At 55.3% G+C, this 18,103-nt stretch overlaps 2 protein-coding genes across 2 annotated transcripts; one reads left to right on the top strand and one right to left on the bottom strand.

Annotated features, from left to right (window-relative positions):
• The first annotated feature begins 2,240 nt into the window (after positions 1–2,240).
• Positions 2,241–12,583, top strand: LOC130828980 (GPI-linked NAD(P)(+)--arginine ADP-ribosyltransferase 1-like). Its single transcript, XM_057695046.1, has 5 exons — positions 2,241–2,287; positions 8,248–8,374; positions 8,642–9,416; positions 10,490–10,531; positions 12,272–12,583. Exons 2-5 carry the CDS (start codon positions 8,312–8,314, stop codon positions 12,367–12,369), a joined length of 978 nt encoding a protein of 325 aa, XP_057551029.1. The 5' UTR covers positions 2,241–2,287; positions 8,248–8,311; the 3' UTR covers positions 12,370–12,583.
• Positions 12,584–12,671: 88 nt separating this feature from the next.
• On the bottom strand, positions 12,672–18,103 carry LOC130860861 (neuronal acetylcholine receptor subunit alpha-10). The gene is made up of 5 exons (XM_057749406.1): positions 18,022–18,103; positions 16,748–16,944; positions 16,198–16,352; positions 14,785–15,317; positions 12,672–14,129 (listed from the first exon to the last, which is right to left on the bottom strand). Exons 1-5 carry the CDS (start codon positions 18,101–18,103, stop codon positions 13,672–13,674), a joined length of 1,425 nt encoding a protein of 474 aa, XP_057605389.1. The 3' UTR covers positions 12,672–13,671.

Genomic DNA, 18,103 nt, shown 5'->3' with positions numbered 1-18,103 from the left:
CTCCACCCCAGCACAGCTCGTCTCTGCTCCAACTGCCGGCTGCTCGGGTGCTCAGCGCCTTCTGCCCAGAGAAGTTAAAGGTGGAATGGTAATTTGGCTCCGCTTGCAGAGGGGAGGGGACAAGGGCCGGGGACCCACCTGGAGGTGGCGGAGGCCGAGAGCCGGAAGGAGCCCTGAAGGTTCTGGGCGGCGGGGGCCATAGTCTGCACGGGGACCAAAATCTGCGCGGGGACCAAAGTCTGCGTGGGCGCCACGCTGTCACCTGTCCCCGGAGCCCGGCGGATCAGCAAAGCCCGAGGCTAACTATAGCCCCCGCCGCTGTAACCCGATACCTCTGGTCCCCAACCACAGATCCCGGGGTGGGGGAGTGCGGCTGAGGGCCATAGGTAACTCCCCTTCCCAAGGACTGCGCGGTCTTTCTCCAGGTCCCTTTTCTCCCAGCGAGACCAGCGCTAGAGGAGGGGAACTGTGAGACGTGGTCGCTCCCTGCGGCGGGCCCTGACAGCCGTGGCCTGGCCTCTAGACCCCTAGGCCGAGGAGACCGAGAGGGTTCCGTCCACCCAGAGGTCACAACTTGTGCACTCGTTGATTGACATATAATTTGCATATGGCCAATGCACGGGTCACGTGGGGTCCAGCATCTGAGTGGCCCCCACCCTCCCTCCCTTCTCTACCACTCTTCCCTTCTGTAAGCTTGGCCCAGATACAGAGTTCTCTCTCTCCCATATCCTAGGGTCCAGCCCCGCCCCTCCCCAGATCCTGTCTCCCTGGACCTCTCAGACTCAGGGGGCCCCGTGTTTATAAACACTAGCCTCTCCCCTCACCTCCCTGGGCTTGCCTATAAATAACCTGGCTCTGAGTTTTGGATGCCCACTGGGAGGTAATGGGAGAAGGGGCCAGCTGAAGAATCAGTCAGCAGCTCTGGGAAGAGCTTTCTGGCAGCCTGAGCCTCTTGGAGTGGCCAGGTCACTCCCCCAGAGTGACCAGAGGACTTGGGGGGGTCCCCAAAGCCAGGATTTAAGAGGTGAGCCTGCCACCTGCTGTGTCTGAGGTGGGCACAGGAGGTTAAACTCCCCCCAGGACTTCCATCCTGTTCTGGCTCATTCACTCAGCTCCATTCTCCCCCATGCCCTCAGGTTGCCGACCAAATAAAGAATTTCTTTCACCTAGAATCCTGCTTCCTCCAAAAATCCTTCACGTAGACCAGAAAGGAAGACAAACTGCGTCCAGGCTTGGGGAGGGTGGGGTGGAAGGTGAAAAGAGTGGCATCCAGGGAATTTCCTGGTGGCCTCGTGGTTAGGATTTGGGGCTTTCACACCACAGCCTGAGTTCAGCCCCTGGTCGGGGAACTGAGATCCTACAAGCTAGGCAGCATGGCCATTTAAAAAAAAAAAAAAAAAAAAAAAAAAAAAGAGTGGCATCCCAAAGAAACCAGACTGCTTGTCAGGCAAACACAGCAAATCAAGACAAATTCTTTTGCCCCCTTCCAATGAGACTGGCTACCCCAATCTCTCCAAGATTAGAAAATCAGGAGTCACTCTGCCATTTTCCATTATTGTGAAAACAAACAAAAAAACCCCACAGCATCTCACCTACATACCCTGCCTGCCTCTCTCCCTGGAGGACCCTGAGCATTTACAGCTGCTGGAGCAGAGGATACTGTCTGGGACAGCTAGGCCTGCAGGACAGTCCCTGGGACCAGATCTACCAGTATCATGGCTTTGTTCTCTCTCCACCCTCTGGCTTTGGGGACTTGCTTCTCCCATCCCAAGACCTGGAGCCCCAAGGAAGACCCCGAGAGATGGAATCTAATTTAGTCATTGAACAGGGCTCTCGAGTGAAGCAGAAAGTCCTCCAGTCAGTGCTGGGGTTGGGACCCAGACTCTTTAATCTGGGAATCTCTCCTTGCACCTTAGGTGAGTCTCCATGCTCACATGAAAGGAACAATAAGGAGATACACCCCGAGGCCAGGGGTGCTGAATGCAGGACCCAATCCAGTGGGGAGGCAGTTGTTCCAGCCTGGATCCTTGATTTCTCTCTGGCTTCAGGGATTCCGTTTTTCATGGGAAGTGCTCTGGCCCAGAGCAGACTGGGCAGAGGCTAGTGTTCCTGAGCCTCGAGGAGACATCCAGAAATAGATGGGGGAGTGTCACATTTCTGAGCAGCTGTGTGGGAGAGGTACAAGGGGTGGAGGACTGAAGGTATAAAAGAGAAACCTGCCCTCCCCGTCCCCTGGTGGCCATCGCTGGAGACCAACACCAGCTTCCCCACCCCGGAGAAAGTCTAGGTAAGGGGCACACCCTCCTCCTGGGCATTGGGCATGGATAGTGGTTTTTTAAAAGGGGAAATTTGGCGGTATTAATGGTAGAGGACGGGAATCATTAGGTAAAGTTTCGGGGAACTTTTATCTTAGTCTGTTCAGGCTGCTATAACAAAATACCACAGACTGGATAACTTGTCAACAACAAATATTTATTTCTCACAGTTCTGGAGGCTGAAAGTCTGAGATCAGGGTGCCAGCCTGGTCAGATGAGGGCCCTTTTCCTGGTTCATAGCCAGCACCTTCCCACTGTGTCCTCACATGGTAGAAGGTGCTAGGGAGCTCTGTGGGGTCTCTTTGATAAGAACAGCAGTGCCAGTCAGGAGGGTTCATGAACTAACAAATTATCTCCCAAAGGCCCCAGCTTCTAACACCATCACATCAGGAATTAGGGTTTCAACATATGAATTGTGGGGAGACACAAATATTCAGACCTTTGCACCGCTGATGGAGAGGTTTGGGATACCTAGGGAGGTTTCAGGCCATTGGGAAATTTGGGGATTTCTGGGGAGGGATTTGAGTCACATCCCCAGTAGGGAATGTGCATCACGAGTCTAGATGAGGAGAAACTGACAAATGCGCTGAGCAGGATGAGAGGAAGGACAGAAGGGCACCTGGGATAGGAAAAGGGGTTGCCCAGTGCCTCCACTTGCTGGCTTCCCAGGCTCTCCCCACCCCTCTGGCCCCCACACCCATTCCCTGCAAAACTGGCCACTAAGCTATCAATCTGCCTGCTCTGCAGTGGTCTACATTGTCAGCTGCACCCAGAAATCCTCTCAGACTTGCAGCAAACATTCCAGGAGGACTCACTTGTGCCTGGCCTTGGGCTGAGCTCTGGGGACACAGAGTGGGTCATACCTGGTCCCTGCCCTCAAGGAACTCACAGGCCAGGCGGGGAGGCAGACCCAGAAGGGCAGCATAGCATGATTAGGACAGTGACAGGGAAAGCACAGGGTGATTTACGAGGCCAGAGGAGTCAGAGGCTTCCTGGAGGAGGTGGCTCCTGAGCTAAGCCTTGAAGAGTGGGTAGCAGGAGAAGGGCATCCCCAGCAGCATCTCACCTGGCACTTTGTTCTGTACTGTGGAAGTCAAGCAGGGGTGGTGGGGCACGAGGCAAAAGAGGTCATGGCAGGCCAGGTCACAGAGCACTTCCAATGCCAGGGCCAGGGGGCTGGACTCTGTCCTGAGGGTAAAGAGGGAAGTTTTCTTTTGCTCTGGGTTGTTTTTTTTTTCTTCCTCGATGTGTTCTCATCCCTTCCCTCATACTTTTCATCTCTGTGTTTTGAGATATTTCTCCCAGTCAGGTGAGGCACAGAGGTTTGCAAGCAGGTAAGGAACACGAGCAGCTGTGCTTTAGAAACACTGTCCTCCCTGCTCCATGGAGCAGCCTGGAGTAGCAGGGGCGACGGTGGAGGCAGGGAGACCAGGGAGGAGGCAGGGGCCGACGGAGCCACGGCAGGGGGTGTGGGGATGGGGAAAGGGAAAGAGCATCAAGGATGGCCCCACACTGTGCCCAGCATTTGTTGGCAACTACTGCAGTGTTTGATGAATGACTGAATGAATGGAAACCCATCTTGGGTGACTAGATGGATAACAAGGACGGTAGACTCCATGAGACTCTTCTGATGGCACGTTCGCAGGAACCACCTTGAGCTGGATGAAGCCCACAGACGAATTAATCACAAGGATCCGAGGGTATCCCTCGGGGCCCAAAGCCCAGAAGTGCAGAGTCTCTAGAAATCCAAGGAAGTGTCTCACTCTGCCTGTGGCGTGGCTTCAAGCAGCTCTCTCTGCTCCTCAGCCCTCCCTGCCTCTTTCCCTGGGGACCTCATCTCTTCCCTGACTTCAATGCACCTGACTCTCAAATGTCTCTTACTGTCCATTCTGCTCCTTCTTGGACATCTGCCCCCAGAGAGTCCACATGTGCTAATCTGAACTCACCACTTCCCCTCCCAACCTGATCATTTATTCAATACATTTTTTTTTGCTGAGCACCTACTATGTGCTGAGATGAGCTTTTAATGTCTACTCTGCTTCTCCTCTGTATTTCCAACCTACAGCATGGAAACCTGCGTGTGAGCCTTGATTTCCCCTGTCTCATCCCCTAAATCCCATCCCACACCAAGTCTAGTAAATTCTACCTAGTGATGTTGGGCCCATCCTCACTGCCAATACCTTAGGCCACAGGATTCAATGTCCTCAGTCTGAGTTCACAGTTCTCCTGCCCTATCTCAAGCCTTTGATTTGTTTTATTGCAGGGCAGAGATGGGGACAGAAACAGCACAGCAGGGAGGCAGTGAGAGATACAGTTGGCCTCGTGTTTTTGCTGCATGACCGTTTTGCTGTGTGCCTCAAAATCTCAGTGGCATGCAAACATTTATTCTCATGCTCCTGGTCTTCAGGTTGACTGTAGATTGGCTAAAGTGAGCTTGGATGGGCAGCTCTGCTTCAGGCTGCCAGTCTGCCTCAGCTGGGCGCCCCCCTGTTGTGGACTGGGACCAGGCCTGCTCCTCTGGCGTCCAGGCTGAAGGAACAGTTCTGGGCCATGTTCTGTTGGTTTCTGACCCAAAGAGAAGATTTTCTCTCTTGGTTTGGGTTCCCCTAAAAGCAGACCCAGAGAGACGTTCTTGCGTGTAGTGAGCTTATTTGTAAGGTGATCCCAGGATGCACAAGTGAAGGAGTGGCAAAGTGAGTTGGAGAGAGAGAAAAGCCTGCCCCCCACCCCCCCACAAAAAGTGTGTGAGCACTGTGGTCAACTATATCCCACTGGGGACCCTCTGTGGAACAGGGAATCTGACTTTCTACCCTCACTGGAGAGAGCTGTCCCTGGGAACATTCAATCTCCTGCGCTTTGGGGCTGCCCTGAGCAAGCTCCCAGGATGATGGAGAAAGCCTTGGACACCGAAATATACGGAGCACTCGGGGTGGGAAGCTGTCAGATGCTTGAGAGTTATCCATTTCCCCCGTGTGTGAACTTGAAGATGAGCTGTGAGGGGATACGGGTTGGGGAGTGAACAGTGTCTGGCACACGCTCTTTACACAGCATCCACCTATCAAATCTCCGGAAAGACTGAGTAGTCTTGCTTGGGTTAGTGTCCATCCTTGACCCAATCACAATGGCCAGGGCATTAGAGCACCTGTTTGGGGTCGTGTGTTCCCCTCATGGGGGTTCAGCGGGAGGAAACCCCACCTGAACCCATGGAGACTAGATTCTCCACAAAAAGAGGATCTATAATAGTAGCTCAGGCTTCTTTGGTGGATTCCAAGAGACCACAGGAGTTCAAGTAGTGTTTTGCTGCTACACACTCTGCATTCTATCCTGGAACTAGGGAGTGGTATCTCATGCTTTACACCCCACCGGGCTGCCATGTGCAGTTCCAGCTACTCCGTGTCTCCTCGGGACAGCTCATCCCTGAAACCCACTCCTGGTACAAACGTGTTTCCATCAGGCTCTCTGGGTTCTTGTAACGCGTGTCACATGCTACTTGAAACCCCAACTTCACCTCCACCTTAAAAGAGCTTAACGAAGCACGGATGTGGGTTTTGTTGTTTCTGTGCAAAACATCATCCTCAGTGCCTGACACGTCACAGACGCTCAAGAACTTTCTGCTGAATGAGCAAGTGTGCAGGTTTTGAGGGAGGGAAGATACGTTTGGGAAATGACGTACTTGGGGAAACTGCTGTGAACCCCACTGCCCAGCAGAGCTCTCATCTCAGTTTAAACTGTATGTCTGCAATTACAGGGTCTTAGATTTGGAGACTTGCAGAATCATAGCCACATAACATCCCAGTGTCTCAGAGTCATTGAACTACCAAAACCTAGGCCACACCAAGAGCTAGGGGAGCTTCGGGAGCAGGGATGCTTAACCTGAGTGAGACAGGGGCAGATGCATAACCACCTTGAAAGTTGTGCAACGTCTGAGTGAAGGTGCACATGTCCATTTTCTGAGGAGAAATTTCAGCTTTCATCAGAGTTCCAAAGATAAAAAAAAAAAAAAAAACCCACTAACTGTATTACACTTTGTATAAAAAAAGGAAAACAGAAATAGCCAAGAAGTTGCTGGTGTCTGCCTAGAGTACCTCTGAAAGGATACACAGGAAGTGAGAACATTGGTTCCCTCTGGGGAGAGGAGGTGGAGTTGGGGAATCAGTGAGAGAAGGACAGTTCATTGCATGCCTCACAGAGTACAAATTTTGAATGATGTAAGTGTCCTACCTTTTAGAAAATTTAGTTAAAAACTTTAAAATATTAAAAATTAAAGTTATGGGTATTCCCTGGTGGTTCAGTGGTTAGAAGTCTGCACTTTCACTGCTGAGGGTCCAGGTTTGATCCCAAGTCTGGGAACCAAGATGCCACATGCCTGGTGGTATGGCCAAAAACAAACAAAAAATTTAAAGTTATGATTGACCCTGTCAGTGAAAAGAGACATAAATTAAAAACTAGATACCATTTGTGCCCACCAGTTAAATGAAAATTAAGAGAGATTAATAATGCCTAGTGTTGGCAAAGACATGGAGAAAAGGGCACATTTGTCCATTGTTGGTGGGGGGGTGAAGTGGGTCCTTCTGGATGGCAACTTGGCAGTGGCTATCTAAATGAACACTCTTCATATCCTTTACATATCATCTTCTTGATATCTTTCCTATAGAAATGTGCAGACTAGTAGACAAGGATTTATATACATGGATGTTCACTGCAGTATCACATGTAATATCAAAAAATCAGGAAAAAACCCTAAGTGTCCATCAATAAGGAAATGGTTAAATAAATTATGGGTTAACTGTACTATAAAATATCATGCTGCCATTATAATGAACAAGATAGATATGCATGTATGACATGGAAGGACGTCTATGGTACATTGTTTCCTGGGAAAAGAAAAGGTTGTAGAACATGTACATGTAAGCAAGTTTCCTTTTTCATTCTGAAAAAAGTGACAATAAGAAACACCCCAAACAGTCTGTATATGGAAAACTGTGTGTGTATATATATTTAAATATTATATTATTCGTATGTGTATCGAAAAAGGTCTTGAAGTGTGCCATTACCACGGAAACAGCAGGTATGGGTAACAGTGAGAAGGGGGGAAGCGGAGGGAGAAGAAGAAAAGGGGCACTTGGGTTTTGTGATTCATTCATACACAATAAGCATGCATTTCAATAAACAGAAAAAAAGGAGGAGCCCCAACTTAGAAACTGTCTGTTCCCATCTCAAAGCTGGGCGCCGTCTTGGAGCCACTTCGGGCCCTCAGTGTGCCCACCCACAGGACACAGGAGGCTTCTCTCGGGGAAGACGTACCCTCTGTACTCTCCCTCACCAGCCCCTCTTCCCTCGCCACCTGGGGGCCCCTGCCTGGAATCAGGGCTTACGGGGAGGGTTCAGTGGACGGCAGGACGGCAGGCAGAGAGGGAGTACCCTCTGCATCCCCAAGCCCTGCTCTAAGCCTGTCCCTGGAGCCCTGCTGTGGCCCCAGCAGCGGACGGCTCCTGGATCTGTCCTCCTCCAGCCTCGCACGGCCATGAGGGGAAGCCCCGAACTCTCAGTGCGGCAGTCACGTTCCTTCAGGACTGACCCCAGGCTTTCCAACACTGCGACTGCCCCACCAGACAAAATGTTTTTCACGCTTTACATCCTGAGAGTTCCTACCTCTGATACCTTTGCTCTTCCAGTTCCTGCCACCTCAAACTCTTTTCCCACCCCAGACTCCAATCTTTTCTCTCCCACCTTTACTGACTGAAGCCTTATTCTCTTCTTCATCCCACAAGACCCTGTGCACATGTCACCTCGTCCAGGACGTCTCCCAAGTTCCTTCTGGCAAGAAGGGTCCTCTCTCTCTTCTGAGCCTCCGTTCCCATGTTGTGACCCCGAGCCACGCACCGCAAGGGGCCCAGATCAGGTGTCAATTCATGTTTCCTGAACTGTGCAGATTCCCGCTTTCCAGACGAGGAAACTGAGATCCAGAGGGTGACCTGCCCAGGGTCACCTCCAACATGCAGACCCCTGCCATGATGTCTCTGCTGCTCGTGTCCATGGGCCTCATGGAAGCACGTCAGGTACGGTCACCCTCCACGGTCCCCAGCCCCCCAGCTGCTGGCTTCTGAACGCTGCCGGATGCTTCCCTTGGGGATTGCTCAGCCCAAGGGGACAGACCCGGAGGCTGGTCTTGGGGAGTCTGTGGCTACTAGTTCCCAATCCCCTTCCCCTCCAGGTGAGCTTGGGGCCCTTCATCTTTCCCAGCTCAGCGGAGGGGAAGCTGGATGACAGGGCTCCCGTTCTCCTGGGGCCTAACCTCTCAGTCCTTGCTGCGCCCCCTCCCTCAGGCCCAGAGCCACCCCATCACACGAGACCTCTTCTCTCGAGAAATGCCGCTGGACATGGCCCTGGCCTCCTTTGATGACCAATACGTGGGCTGCGCTGCAGCCATGGCGGCGGCTCTCCCGGACCTCAACCGCACGGAGTTCCAGGCCAACAAAGTGTACGCGGATGGCTGGGCGCGGGCAAGCAGCCAGTGGCAGGAGCGCCAGGCCTGGGGGCCTGAGTGGGGCCTCAGCTCGACCCGCCTGCCCCCACCCCCGGGCTTCCGAGAAGAGCACGGGTTGGCCCTCCTGGCTTACACGGCCAACAGCCCCCTGCACAAAGAATTCAACGCAGCCGTGCGCGAGGCCGGCCGCTCCCGGGCCCACTACCTCCACCACTTCTCCTTCAAGACACTCCACTTCCTGCTGACGGAGGCCCTGCAGCTGCTGGGCAGGGGCCAGCGCCCACCCCAGTGCCGCCAGGTGTTCCGAGGGGTGCAGGGCCTGCGCTTCCGGCCAGCGGGGCCCAGGGCCACTGTCAGGCTGGGGGGCTTTGCCTCCGCATCCCTGAAGAATGTTGCAGCCCAGCAGTTTGGGGAAGACACCTTCTTTGGCATCTGGACCTGCCTCGGGGTCCCTATCAAGGGCTACTCCTTCTTCCCTGGCGAGGAGGAGGTGCTGATCCCTCCCTTCGAGACCTTCCAGGTGATCAACGCCAGCAGACCGGCCCAGGGCCCCGCCCGTGTCTACCTCCGGGCCTTGGGCAAGCGCAGCACGTACAACTGCGAGTACATCAAAGGTGAGCAGGGCACTGCTGGCCAGCAGCCGTGAGGAGGTGGGCTTGCCCATCCTGTTTTCAGGGGATACATACATAGATGTCAAAACAGTGAGGACCTAGTCCTGTCTCCCAGCCCCTCCACCCCTTCCATCCAAGGGGGGACATCACCGTCTTAGGTAGTACACTTGCTTCTTGACCCTGGAGCTGCCTAAGCCAGGGCTGGCCACTTGCCTGCTGGGAGGCTGAAGAGGGTTCCCTGACCAACACAGGTAGGTGTCTTTGGCCACCTGAGGGCCAGACGTGGTCAGGCTTTTCTCCCAGCTGGAAGCTGTTGCCAGAAATGAGTAAGCTCCCCCACCTCAGTTTTCCGAGGGGAGCGTGTTTATTCGACTGAACAGAAATCCTGGGCTGTCCCGTGTGCTGGGGGGCTGTGGGGGTGTGGGGTGAGGGTGAGGTGGTAAGACAGCAGTCGGGTGTCACAACCCGAAGTTCTAGTTTGGGCTCTGGCAGGTCTCGGATGCTTTCCTGTCCATCCTCCCAGGACCAGCCAGAGAAGTAATTCTGAGGACGGGCCCAGGTCTTTAATCTCTGAAGGGGCTGTAGGCTCCTGGTCCTGGCTGAGGGATGCCCAGGGGCTTGTGCCGCCCAGTTTTCATAGTTAGAGGCAGGCTGTTGGCTGCAACCATGGACCACATCTAAAGTGGGAGAAGATTCAGTGTGACTTCAGTTCCCACCGTAGACAGCATCACGAGCGTGCATGAGTTGATGGAAGGTGAGGGAGACACGCAGAGAACATAAACTAGGCCCTCCTTAGCTGGCACAAGACAAGGGAGAGGGAGAGGTGGGTGTGGCATGGAGGCAGAGTTACAGACCAAGGGAGCAGGAGGAGTGGCTTTGAGGGCTGGCGCCCTTCTGGTCCCACTGCTCACAGGTCAAGTCAAACCCAGGCAAGGGAGGTCCCACTGTAAGGAAGCAGAATTAGGGGAAAATGCACCAGCTTCTCCTCGAGCAAGCCAGGGATGGACCACGGGGCTCTGGGGTCCCTTCCTGTCCTGAGAGCTATTGAGCCTTTGAATTCTGTTTCTTTCCTGCAGATAAGCAGTGCCAGTCTGGGCCCTGCCGTCTGGATAACTCAGGTAAGGGCTGCAGCCATGTGTGGGGCTCTGTCTGGGGATGAGCTGGCTGTTTGGGGATGAGGGGTTTGGGCCCCTCTCCTGGATGGATATCCCCCTTAAAAGAAAAATGACCTCCTTTTAATCAGAAAAGTACACTCTTTTAAGCAGACAGCCGTGGGGGTTTCTAAGCTTTCCCAGAGGCTGTTATGTAGGTGGTGGCTGGCGAGCTGACACACCTGCCCCTCAGCCTGGGGCCATCCCTTCCTTCACAGGAGGCCACTGATCAGACCCCAGAGAGCGCCAGGCTGCACTGAGGTGACAGAGGGAAGGGCCGCTCTACACAGGCCTCCCCAGGCCTTCTCTTCCTTCCGCTGGAGAACCCACTGTCCATTACTGCCCTCAGACCACCTCCCAAGGTCAAGGTCAAGTCTTGGGTGCTGGAAACCTGGGCTCTAGCCCAGGCTCTGCCCTAACTCTCTCTGTGACCAATCATTCCTGCTCTGGGCCTCAGTTTCCCTATCTGTATAACAAGCATATTGGACTAGATGGTCCCCAGGTTCCCTTTGGCTATGACTCTTCTCTTCCCTTGAACACCTGCTGTGCCAGGGCCTGCCTGAGCCACCACTTCTCTAGGTGGGAACAGGCCATTCCTAGGGAAGAAATTAGGGTCACTCCTCTGCCTTGGGTCCTGCCTCCTCCCTCAGGGCTCTGAGAACAGTGGGCAGGAAAGAGCCCCAGGGTCCATTTTTCTTTTTTTGATGTGGACCATTTTGAAAGCCTTTATTAAATTTGTTACAATACTGCTTCTGTTTTTATGTTTTGGTTTTTTGGCTGCAAGGCATGTGGGATCTTAGCTCTCTGACCAGGGATCGAACCCACACCCCCTGCATTGGAAGGCAAAGTCTTAACCACTGGACCCCCAGGGAAGTCCCCCCCCAGCCTCCATGTTGTTCCCACTCTTCTCCATGACACAGCACCACTCAGGTTTCCAGGCACATGAGCCCTCACCATGATCCAATGGTGCAGGTACTGTCATCACCCCTGCTCCACAGATAAGAAAGCAAAGGCACAGAAAGGGGAAGCAACCAGCCCCACACACAGAGCTAGCGAGGGTGGGGTCCAAACAGCCTGGCCCTAGAGCTGAACTTGGAACCACCACACCAGGCTGGCCCCCACCTCCTCAGACACCATCTCATTTTATCCTTACTGCACAGCAATTGACTGGAAGGAGGTGGAACAGGGAGTATTAACACTCATCATATAGTAAAGTGAGACCCAGAGACAGAAGTGACTTGCTCCAGGTGAGAGTGAGTTAGTGGTAGAGTCAAGACCAGCCTGGTCTCCAGCCACCAACGCGGCTTCTTTGAGCTCTGATAATGTAATTTCAAGCACTGGGAAAGTTCAGGAGTCCCACCCCCCTCCCCCCACCCCATCCCAGTCCACCGGCACCTCTCCCATCAGAGTCTGGGCAGAGGAGCAAAGATCACTGTCACCAGATCCCACTCAGATCTCTACCCTGCTTCATCCCGCCCTTCAGTGCCTCAGTCGTGTCCACAGGAGACTGGGGGAATAGACCTGACGCCTTCTGGAAGGGGAACGGGGGCTCTCCTTGGTCTCTTTGTCTCTGTCAACCTTCCTCCCCCAATTCTTCCTCTTCACCTTCGGCTCCCATTGCATTTCACTCTGCTCATTTCTTTTTATCTTGTTTCTTTGTGTATCTCACTTTGCCCCTAAATCTCTCTGTCTCTGTTTTCCCTGCAGCCATGGGTCAGGGCCTCCTTTCTGTAGTCTGGAGCCTTCTACTGCTGCTCTGGTTCCTTGTTGGGGAAGTCTTTCCAGAGAATCCAGGCCTCTTCTAGTCCATCAGCCACTGAACAGCTCTGCCTGTCGCCTCGGCACAACATGAGGAAGTCAGCCATGTGTGCTTTAAGTATGGTCAAGATCTGCAGTAACTCCGTCTGCAGGGAACTCTGGGACCTTCCCTGGCAGCTGCCAGGCCTGCTAGTGGGAAGAGGAAAATGTGGGCACTGAGCCTCACCCAGGGGTCTAGGAGGAAGATGCTGAATAGAGGTGGGGGACTGCAGGACAGGTAACCACTCACTTGGAGATGGAAGATTAGTTTGGGGCGGGGGGTGACTGGGGAGAAAAGTCCTTGGCCATAGTATTTGCTGATGTTACTCAAATGCTTCCCATGTGCAGCTGGACAGCATCTATTCGCTCCTCCAGAAAGCCCTCTCTGGCCTCTCCACCCTGTTGGGTTAGGGGCCCTGCCTCTGTGCACCCAAAGGGCCCTGGTCTCCCACGTCCAACTGTGAGCTTCTGAGGGTAAGGACTGCGTCCGAGGCACAGAGATGGTGCCAGAAAATGTGTGGAAGTCAGAAAGGGACACATACCTGGTGAATAACTGGTTCCCGTACCGCCTACTTCAGGCATCTTCAAGCTGTCCAGATGTCACTGTGTGGGAACTGGGTGGACTGGATCTAAGTCCAGAAGGTAGACAGCAAGAGAATAGCAGAGAGAGCTTTAGGGGTCTCAACCAAATCTGTCATTTTCTTGTCAGCAAAGATGTAATTTCTGCTCTGATCCATGAGTCCTAAGGCCCCTAAGAGGCTGGATCCCCAACTTCCACCACCATGGGCCCTAAGGGTAAGAGAGGACATAGACGAAGTGCTAGGCACACACTTTCTTTATTATGAGTTGGGGCTTTGGGGCCAAATCCTTGTGTGGCCTTCTGCTCTGGAAACTGGACCCGGAATCAGGGACAGGCAAGACCAAGTCCCTGTAACAGCAGCCACAGAGGAAGGAAGAAAAGATAGGAAACGTGGCAGTTCTGTTTCTCATACCTGCACTCTCCCCACGGAAAGCACTCACACTCAGCACCGAAGTTCAATTCTGTCCCTCCAGGACTGCACTTTGATCCTGACCATTCTAAGAGTTCCTCCTCTGCAGGAATCGAGGGAGTGGCAAGCTCTGGACTTCCCTTAGAGGTTAGGGTACAGAGACTCCCTCTGGTGTGTGAAGTCAGTAGCACTGAAGAGAGGATATCCCAGGCTCTGAGGCCCAGCGGAGAGAGACTGAGTGGCTTGAGGGCCAACTACCACCTGGCCTGGCCGTTCCATCCCTGTCGGGAGGTGCTGTGGCCGCAGCAGACCCCCTGGGACTCACAGGGCCTGCACCAGCACCAGAAGGCTCATGACCAGGGCCATGGAGAAGAAGATGCCCAGGAAGAAACGGTCCATAACATGGGCCAGGCGCTTCCAGTCCTCATGGCGGCGCTGGGCAGCCCGATGGCTGTGGAAGATGCTGGCGATGGTGGCTACGTGGTGCAGTAGGGCTTCCTGACGGCACAGACACCGAGGCTCGTGGCAAGGACCTGCTGGGGGGCCAGCTCCTCTGTCAGGAGGCTGGGGGCTGGGGGCGGACTCAGGCGGTCTAGACTGCCCACAGGGCTCCCCTCGTTCCCGCACACACAGGCCCCGTGCCAGGCGTCCCAGCAGGAGGGCCCGAGCCCAGGCTGGCACTGGGCGGGCACTGGGGCCACAGTAATGCAGGTTCATGATAAGGATGGTGAGCGCCGTGGAGAAGGTGACCATGGTCATGGTGGCCATGTAGTACTTTCCTGCAAGACAGAGAAAGGGAACTGAGGCCCAAACCAAGGACTCAGGGGGCCTGAGCTCGCCAGCTGCCTGAGCACAAGGAGGAATGAGCTCATCCCCCACGAGCCGCTCAGGACCCTCCAAGCCCAATGGAAGGAAGCGGGAAGGAGGTAAGGGTGAAGGGCTCCCCCTCCCGCACTCCCCCATCAGGTTCTCAGAAGCTACCTGCTCCCTACTGGGTCCCCTCACTGCTGGAGACTGGACTCACCCAATCCCGTGAAAGTCACGCTCTTAAACAGAACCAGCATGACCTGAGGCAAGTGGCAACAGACCCTTCCTCCCAGGCCTGCGGGGCTGCTTCCCTGAGTTAGTAAACGTCAAGTGTTCATGAGAAGGGCTGGCGCGCAGTGAGTACTTGGTAAGTTTTGCCTGTTACGCCAATCCTGGGGACGTCGACCTTCCACCATCACGCTCTCGAGAAAAGACTAGCCCCCTCCTCCGCCCCGGCGGGTGAGGGCAGGGGTCTTCCCCGTGGAAGGGGCCTCCCTCTTCCCCCTCAACCTCGGAACGAGGCCGGACCCCGAGACGCCCAGCGGGGCCCCTCCACTGCCGCAGGCCGGCCTGGCGCCCACCCCCGCCCCCGCGGAGCCCCGCGCCACCCCGGGCCCCGGAGCTCACCGATGAGCGGCACGCTCTCCGCCGGCGGCATGCTCTCGGCCAGCAGCAGCTGGAAGACGGTGAGCGCCAGCAGCACGGTGACGCCCAGCGACACCTTCTCGCCCGAGTCGGCGGGCAGGTGGAAGGCGAGCGGCGCCAGCAGCGAGATGAGCACGCAGGGCAGCAGCAGGTTGCACACGTAGGCGGCGGCGCGGCGGCGCAGCAGCAGCGTGAAGGTCACGTCCGGGTAGGGCTCGGAGCAGCAGCCGTAGGTGAGCACGCGCCGCCGCGCCGGCATGCCCAGCACGCGCCACTCCACGTTCTCCACGAAGTCGGCCAGGCTGGCGGCGGCGCCGCGCGGCCGTACGTCCAGCTGGTGCCCGCCGTGCGTCCACGAGCCGAACGTCAGGCCGCAGCGCTGCGCGTCGAACGGGAAGGCCGACACGTCTACGCGGCACGAGCTGCGCGTGATGGCCGGCGCGTCCCAGCGCACGGCGCCGTCGTGCCGCAGGACCACGTTGGTGCTGGCCGAGGCTGGCGCCTGCGCGTCCGCCCTGCGGGCAAGGGGGGCGGGGCTCCCTGAGGCGCCGGGGCCTGGGCGCTGGGGGCGGCCCCCGGAGCCGGTGCGTCCCGGAGCCGGTGCGTCCCGGGCCCGCTGGGGACGGCACGGGAGGCGCAGGCGGCGGTTGAGAGGGCCGGCCCTCTGTGCCTTTGGAGGCCTAGCGGGGGCCAGCCTGGAGGGTCCAGAACGGGACGCACAGCTGGCCCCAAGGTGGCGCAGAGCGGACAGTGACTCCCCTTGGGTGTCATCTGCAAAGCTCCCAGACGGGGCTCTGGGGAAAATATGCGGAAAATATGGGCAGCCCAGACTGGCTTAGGAGGCATAAAGGACGACCTCAGACGGCTAAGCCCTAGAGGAAATCTCTAGGCAGGCCCTGGGGGAGCCGAGAGAAGGGTGGAGGATGCCATAAAGAGGCACTTGTGCCCCAGAACGCGCTCCGCGAGAGGTACACAGAATTGGCCCTGGACCACACAGAGGGTTCCTAGGAGACAATCAGCCTGGGTTGGCTAGGGACAGAGGAAAGTGGGGGTGCCATCAAGGGGCTGCGAGGTCCCTCCAACAGGCCCGTGCCGTGAGCCGCTGTGTGTGTGTGTGTGTGCGCGCACGTGCACGCAGTCAGGAAGCCCTACCGCACCATGTAGCCAGCATTGCCAACACCAGTGTGTGTGTGTGTGCACACGTGCACGCAGTCAGGAAGCCCTACCGCACCATTGCCAACACCTTCCTGGCACTTTAGAAGGGTTTTGGGGGAACGCTTCCAGGGCACCATAGCAGCCAGGTTCGGTGTGGGGGATGGTGGGTAAGTGCATCCCCAGAGCCAAGGGCAACTCTAGGAAGGGGTAGGAGAGCGGTGGGGCCCAGGCAGGCAGTACTTGTTATAGAGTACGATGTCTGGCCGCCACACGAGACTGCTGGGGATGCGGATGGCATCTAGGCCACCATAAGCATCAGGGTCCCATCGTAGGTAGGCATCTGTCCACTCCTGCCGGATCCACAGGTAGAGGGTCAGCACCTGGTTTCTCTCATCCTAGTTGAGGGCACAGAGTGGGCATAGATGGGGACACGTGTGTGCATACTCACCTACAGAGCTCCGGTCAGCACCCGCAAACCTGACCTGCCCACACAGTGCAGTTCCCACCCAGCCTTGCTATGTGACCTTGGCAGGTCCTTCTCTTCTCTGGGCCTGAGTTTCCTCGGATGTTACATCCCTGCTAGATAGACATGGATTCAAGTGTGCGACGTATTGGGCACACTGTGGGTACCCAACGGTTAGCATGCAGCAGCTGGTAGCTGTTATTATTTTTGCTAATGTTAACGCTTACAGAAAAAAAATTGCTTGGAGAATAATCCTAGTCTCTCATTCCCCCATTCCTTGACACTGTCACCAGCACACTCCACGATTGCACAACAACCGTAACGCACCATGTCGATGATCTGGGACAGCGTCACCTCCAGGGTCACGTTCAGAGCCTGGTCTGTGTCTTCCACAGGTCTCAGGGCACTCGTGTAGTTGGCAAAGAGGTCTCGGAACAGCTTGTGTGCCAGCCTGCCCTCGGCTCCCAAGCACTCTGGTGGACCAGTAAAAGGGGTGTCCGTCTGAGACCCTAGTCCAGGGGCTTCTGCTCACACTCTCCACCCTCCACAAGGCTGAGGCCCTGTCAGCGGCTCCACTGCCTCACAGCTGTCTGTCTCTGTTCTCTGTTCCTCTGGCTGTGACTCTAGTTCCTCCCTGGCCTGCCTCCAGGGATGGATGAGGTGAAGACCTTAGTGTGAGTAGGTACTATCTTCGGAAGCTAGGCTGACAAGTTTCTTCCCCACCTTTCCCTTCCCAAGGACCGGGACTCTGCCTGCCCCACCACAAATACTAGAGGGCCCAAACAGACCACAAGAGTCCCAGCTCTTATGCAGGCATCTGGAACCCTACTGCCCTGCCCCCTCCGGTCTCTCCAGCCTGTCTCTGCTTCTCCAGCTGCACCTCAGTTGATGTCTTCTGACACTATGGTCCTCTCCTTCCTTGAAAACACACTCTTTCCCGGGCTTTTGTGATACATCCCAATGTCCTCAGTCCCTTTTTTTTTTTTTTTCTCCTCAGTCCTTAGTTTAGGTATTATTCTCCAGAATCCTGTCCTTGGCCCTCATCTCTTTTTTTCTTCAGCCCAGATTTTTCTCCTGAGCTCCAAACCTGAATGTCCTAAATGTCCTGTAGACACCTTAAACTGTGTAGGTCCAATATAAGAACTTGTTTCCTCCCCCTATGTTCTGAAACCTGTTCCTTTATACTGTGTTCCTCATATGAGCAAACAGCACTCCCCAGTGATCTCAGATGGAAACCTTGTAGTTATCACTCCCTTCTGCTCCTTGCCTAGGCAAAACACCCCGTGTCCACATCCTCTCAGTCATCCTGCTGAATGCTCTTGAATGCTTAATCACCTCTCCAGCCCGGGCCCGTCCTGCCTCTGTGGACCACAACAGCAGCCTCCTCTCAGCCCTATCCCTGGGACCTCCCTCCTCAACTGCTCCCACCCCAGCCAGGCAAGGCCCCTCTCGCCCTCTTTAGCTCCCCCTCCTCCACACTCCCCAGATAGAGCTTGTTCTCAGCATAGAAATGGAGAAAGACCATGAAGAGAGAGATGGGGGGAGAATGGGAAGAACAGCAACACCCAGAGAGGCCAGGGCTGGTTGACTGAGCTTCATACCTGGAAGGAGTGGGAGCAGGAGCAGAAGGCCCAGGCTGGAGACTGAGAAGCTGAGGCTGGGGTGGTGGCTCCCCTGCCCCAT

This window comes from Hippopotamus amphibius, chromosome 9 (genome assembly GCF_030028045.1).
Source record: "Hippopotamus amphibius kiboko isolate mHipAmp2 chromosome 9, mHipAmp2.hap2, whole genome shotgun sequence".
Taxonomy (NCBI): domain Eukaryota; kingdom Metazoa; phylum Chordata; class Mammalia; order Artiodactyla; family Hippopotamidae; genus Hippopotamus; species Hippopotamus amphibius.
Note: the sequence above shows the minus strand (reverse complement) of the source record. Positions and strands in the feature narration are given on the sequence as shown.

What these genes read in the sequence shown, in the direction of transcription:
- LOC130828980 (XM_057695046.1), top strand. Translation starts at nt 8,312, where the DNA reads ATGCAGACCCCTGCCATGATGTCTCTGCTGCTCGTGTCCATGGGCCTC. An exon ending in CAACTGCGAGTACATCAAAG is followed by an intron (nt 9,417 to 10,489) that starts GTGAGCAGGGCA and finishes TCTTTCCTGCAG; the next exon opens with ATAAGCAGTGCCAGTCTGGG. An exon ending in CTGCCGTCTGGATAACTCAG is followed by an intron (nt 10,532 to 12,271) that starts GTAAGGGCTGCA and finishes TTTTCCCTGCAG; the next exon opens with CCATGGGTCAGGGCCTCCTT.
- LOC130860861 (XM_057749406.1), bottom strand. Translation starts at nt 18,103, where the DNA reads ATGGGGCAGGGGAGCCACCACCCCAGCCTCAGCTTCTCAGTCTCCAGC. An exon ending in CCTGCTCCCACTCCTTCCAG is followed by an intron (nt 16,945 to 18,021) that starts GTATGAAGCTCA and finishes GAGTGTGAGCAG; the next exon opens with AAGCCCCTGGACTAGGGTCT. An exon ending in GACATCGTACTCTATAACAA is followed by an intron (nt 15,318 to 16,197) that starts GTACTGCCTGCC and finishes CCTTGCCCGCAG; the next exon opens with GGCGGACGCGCAGGCGCCAG.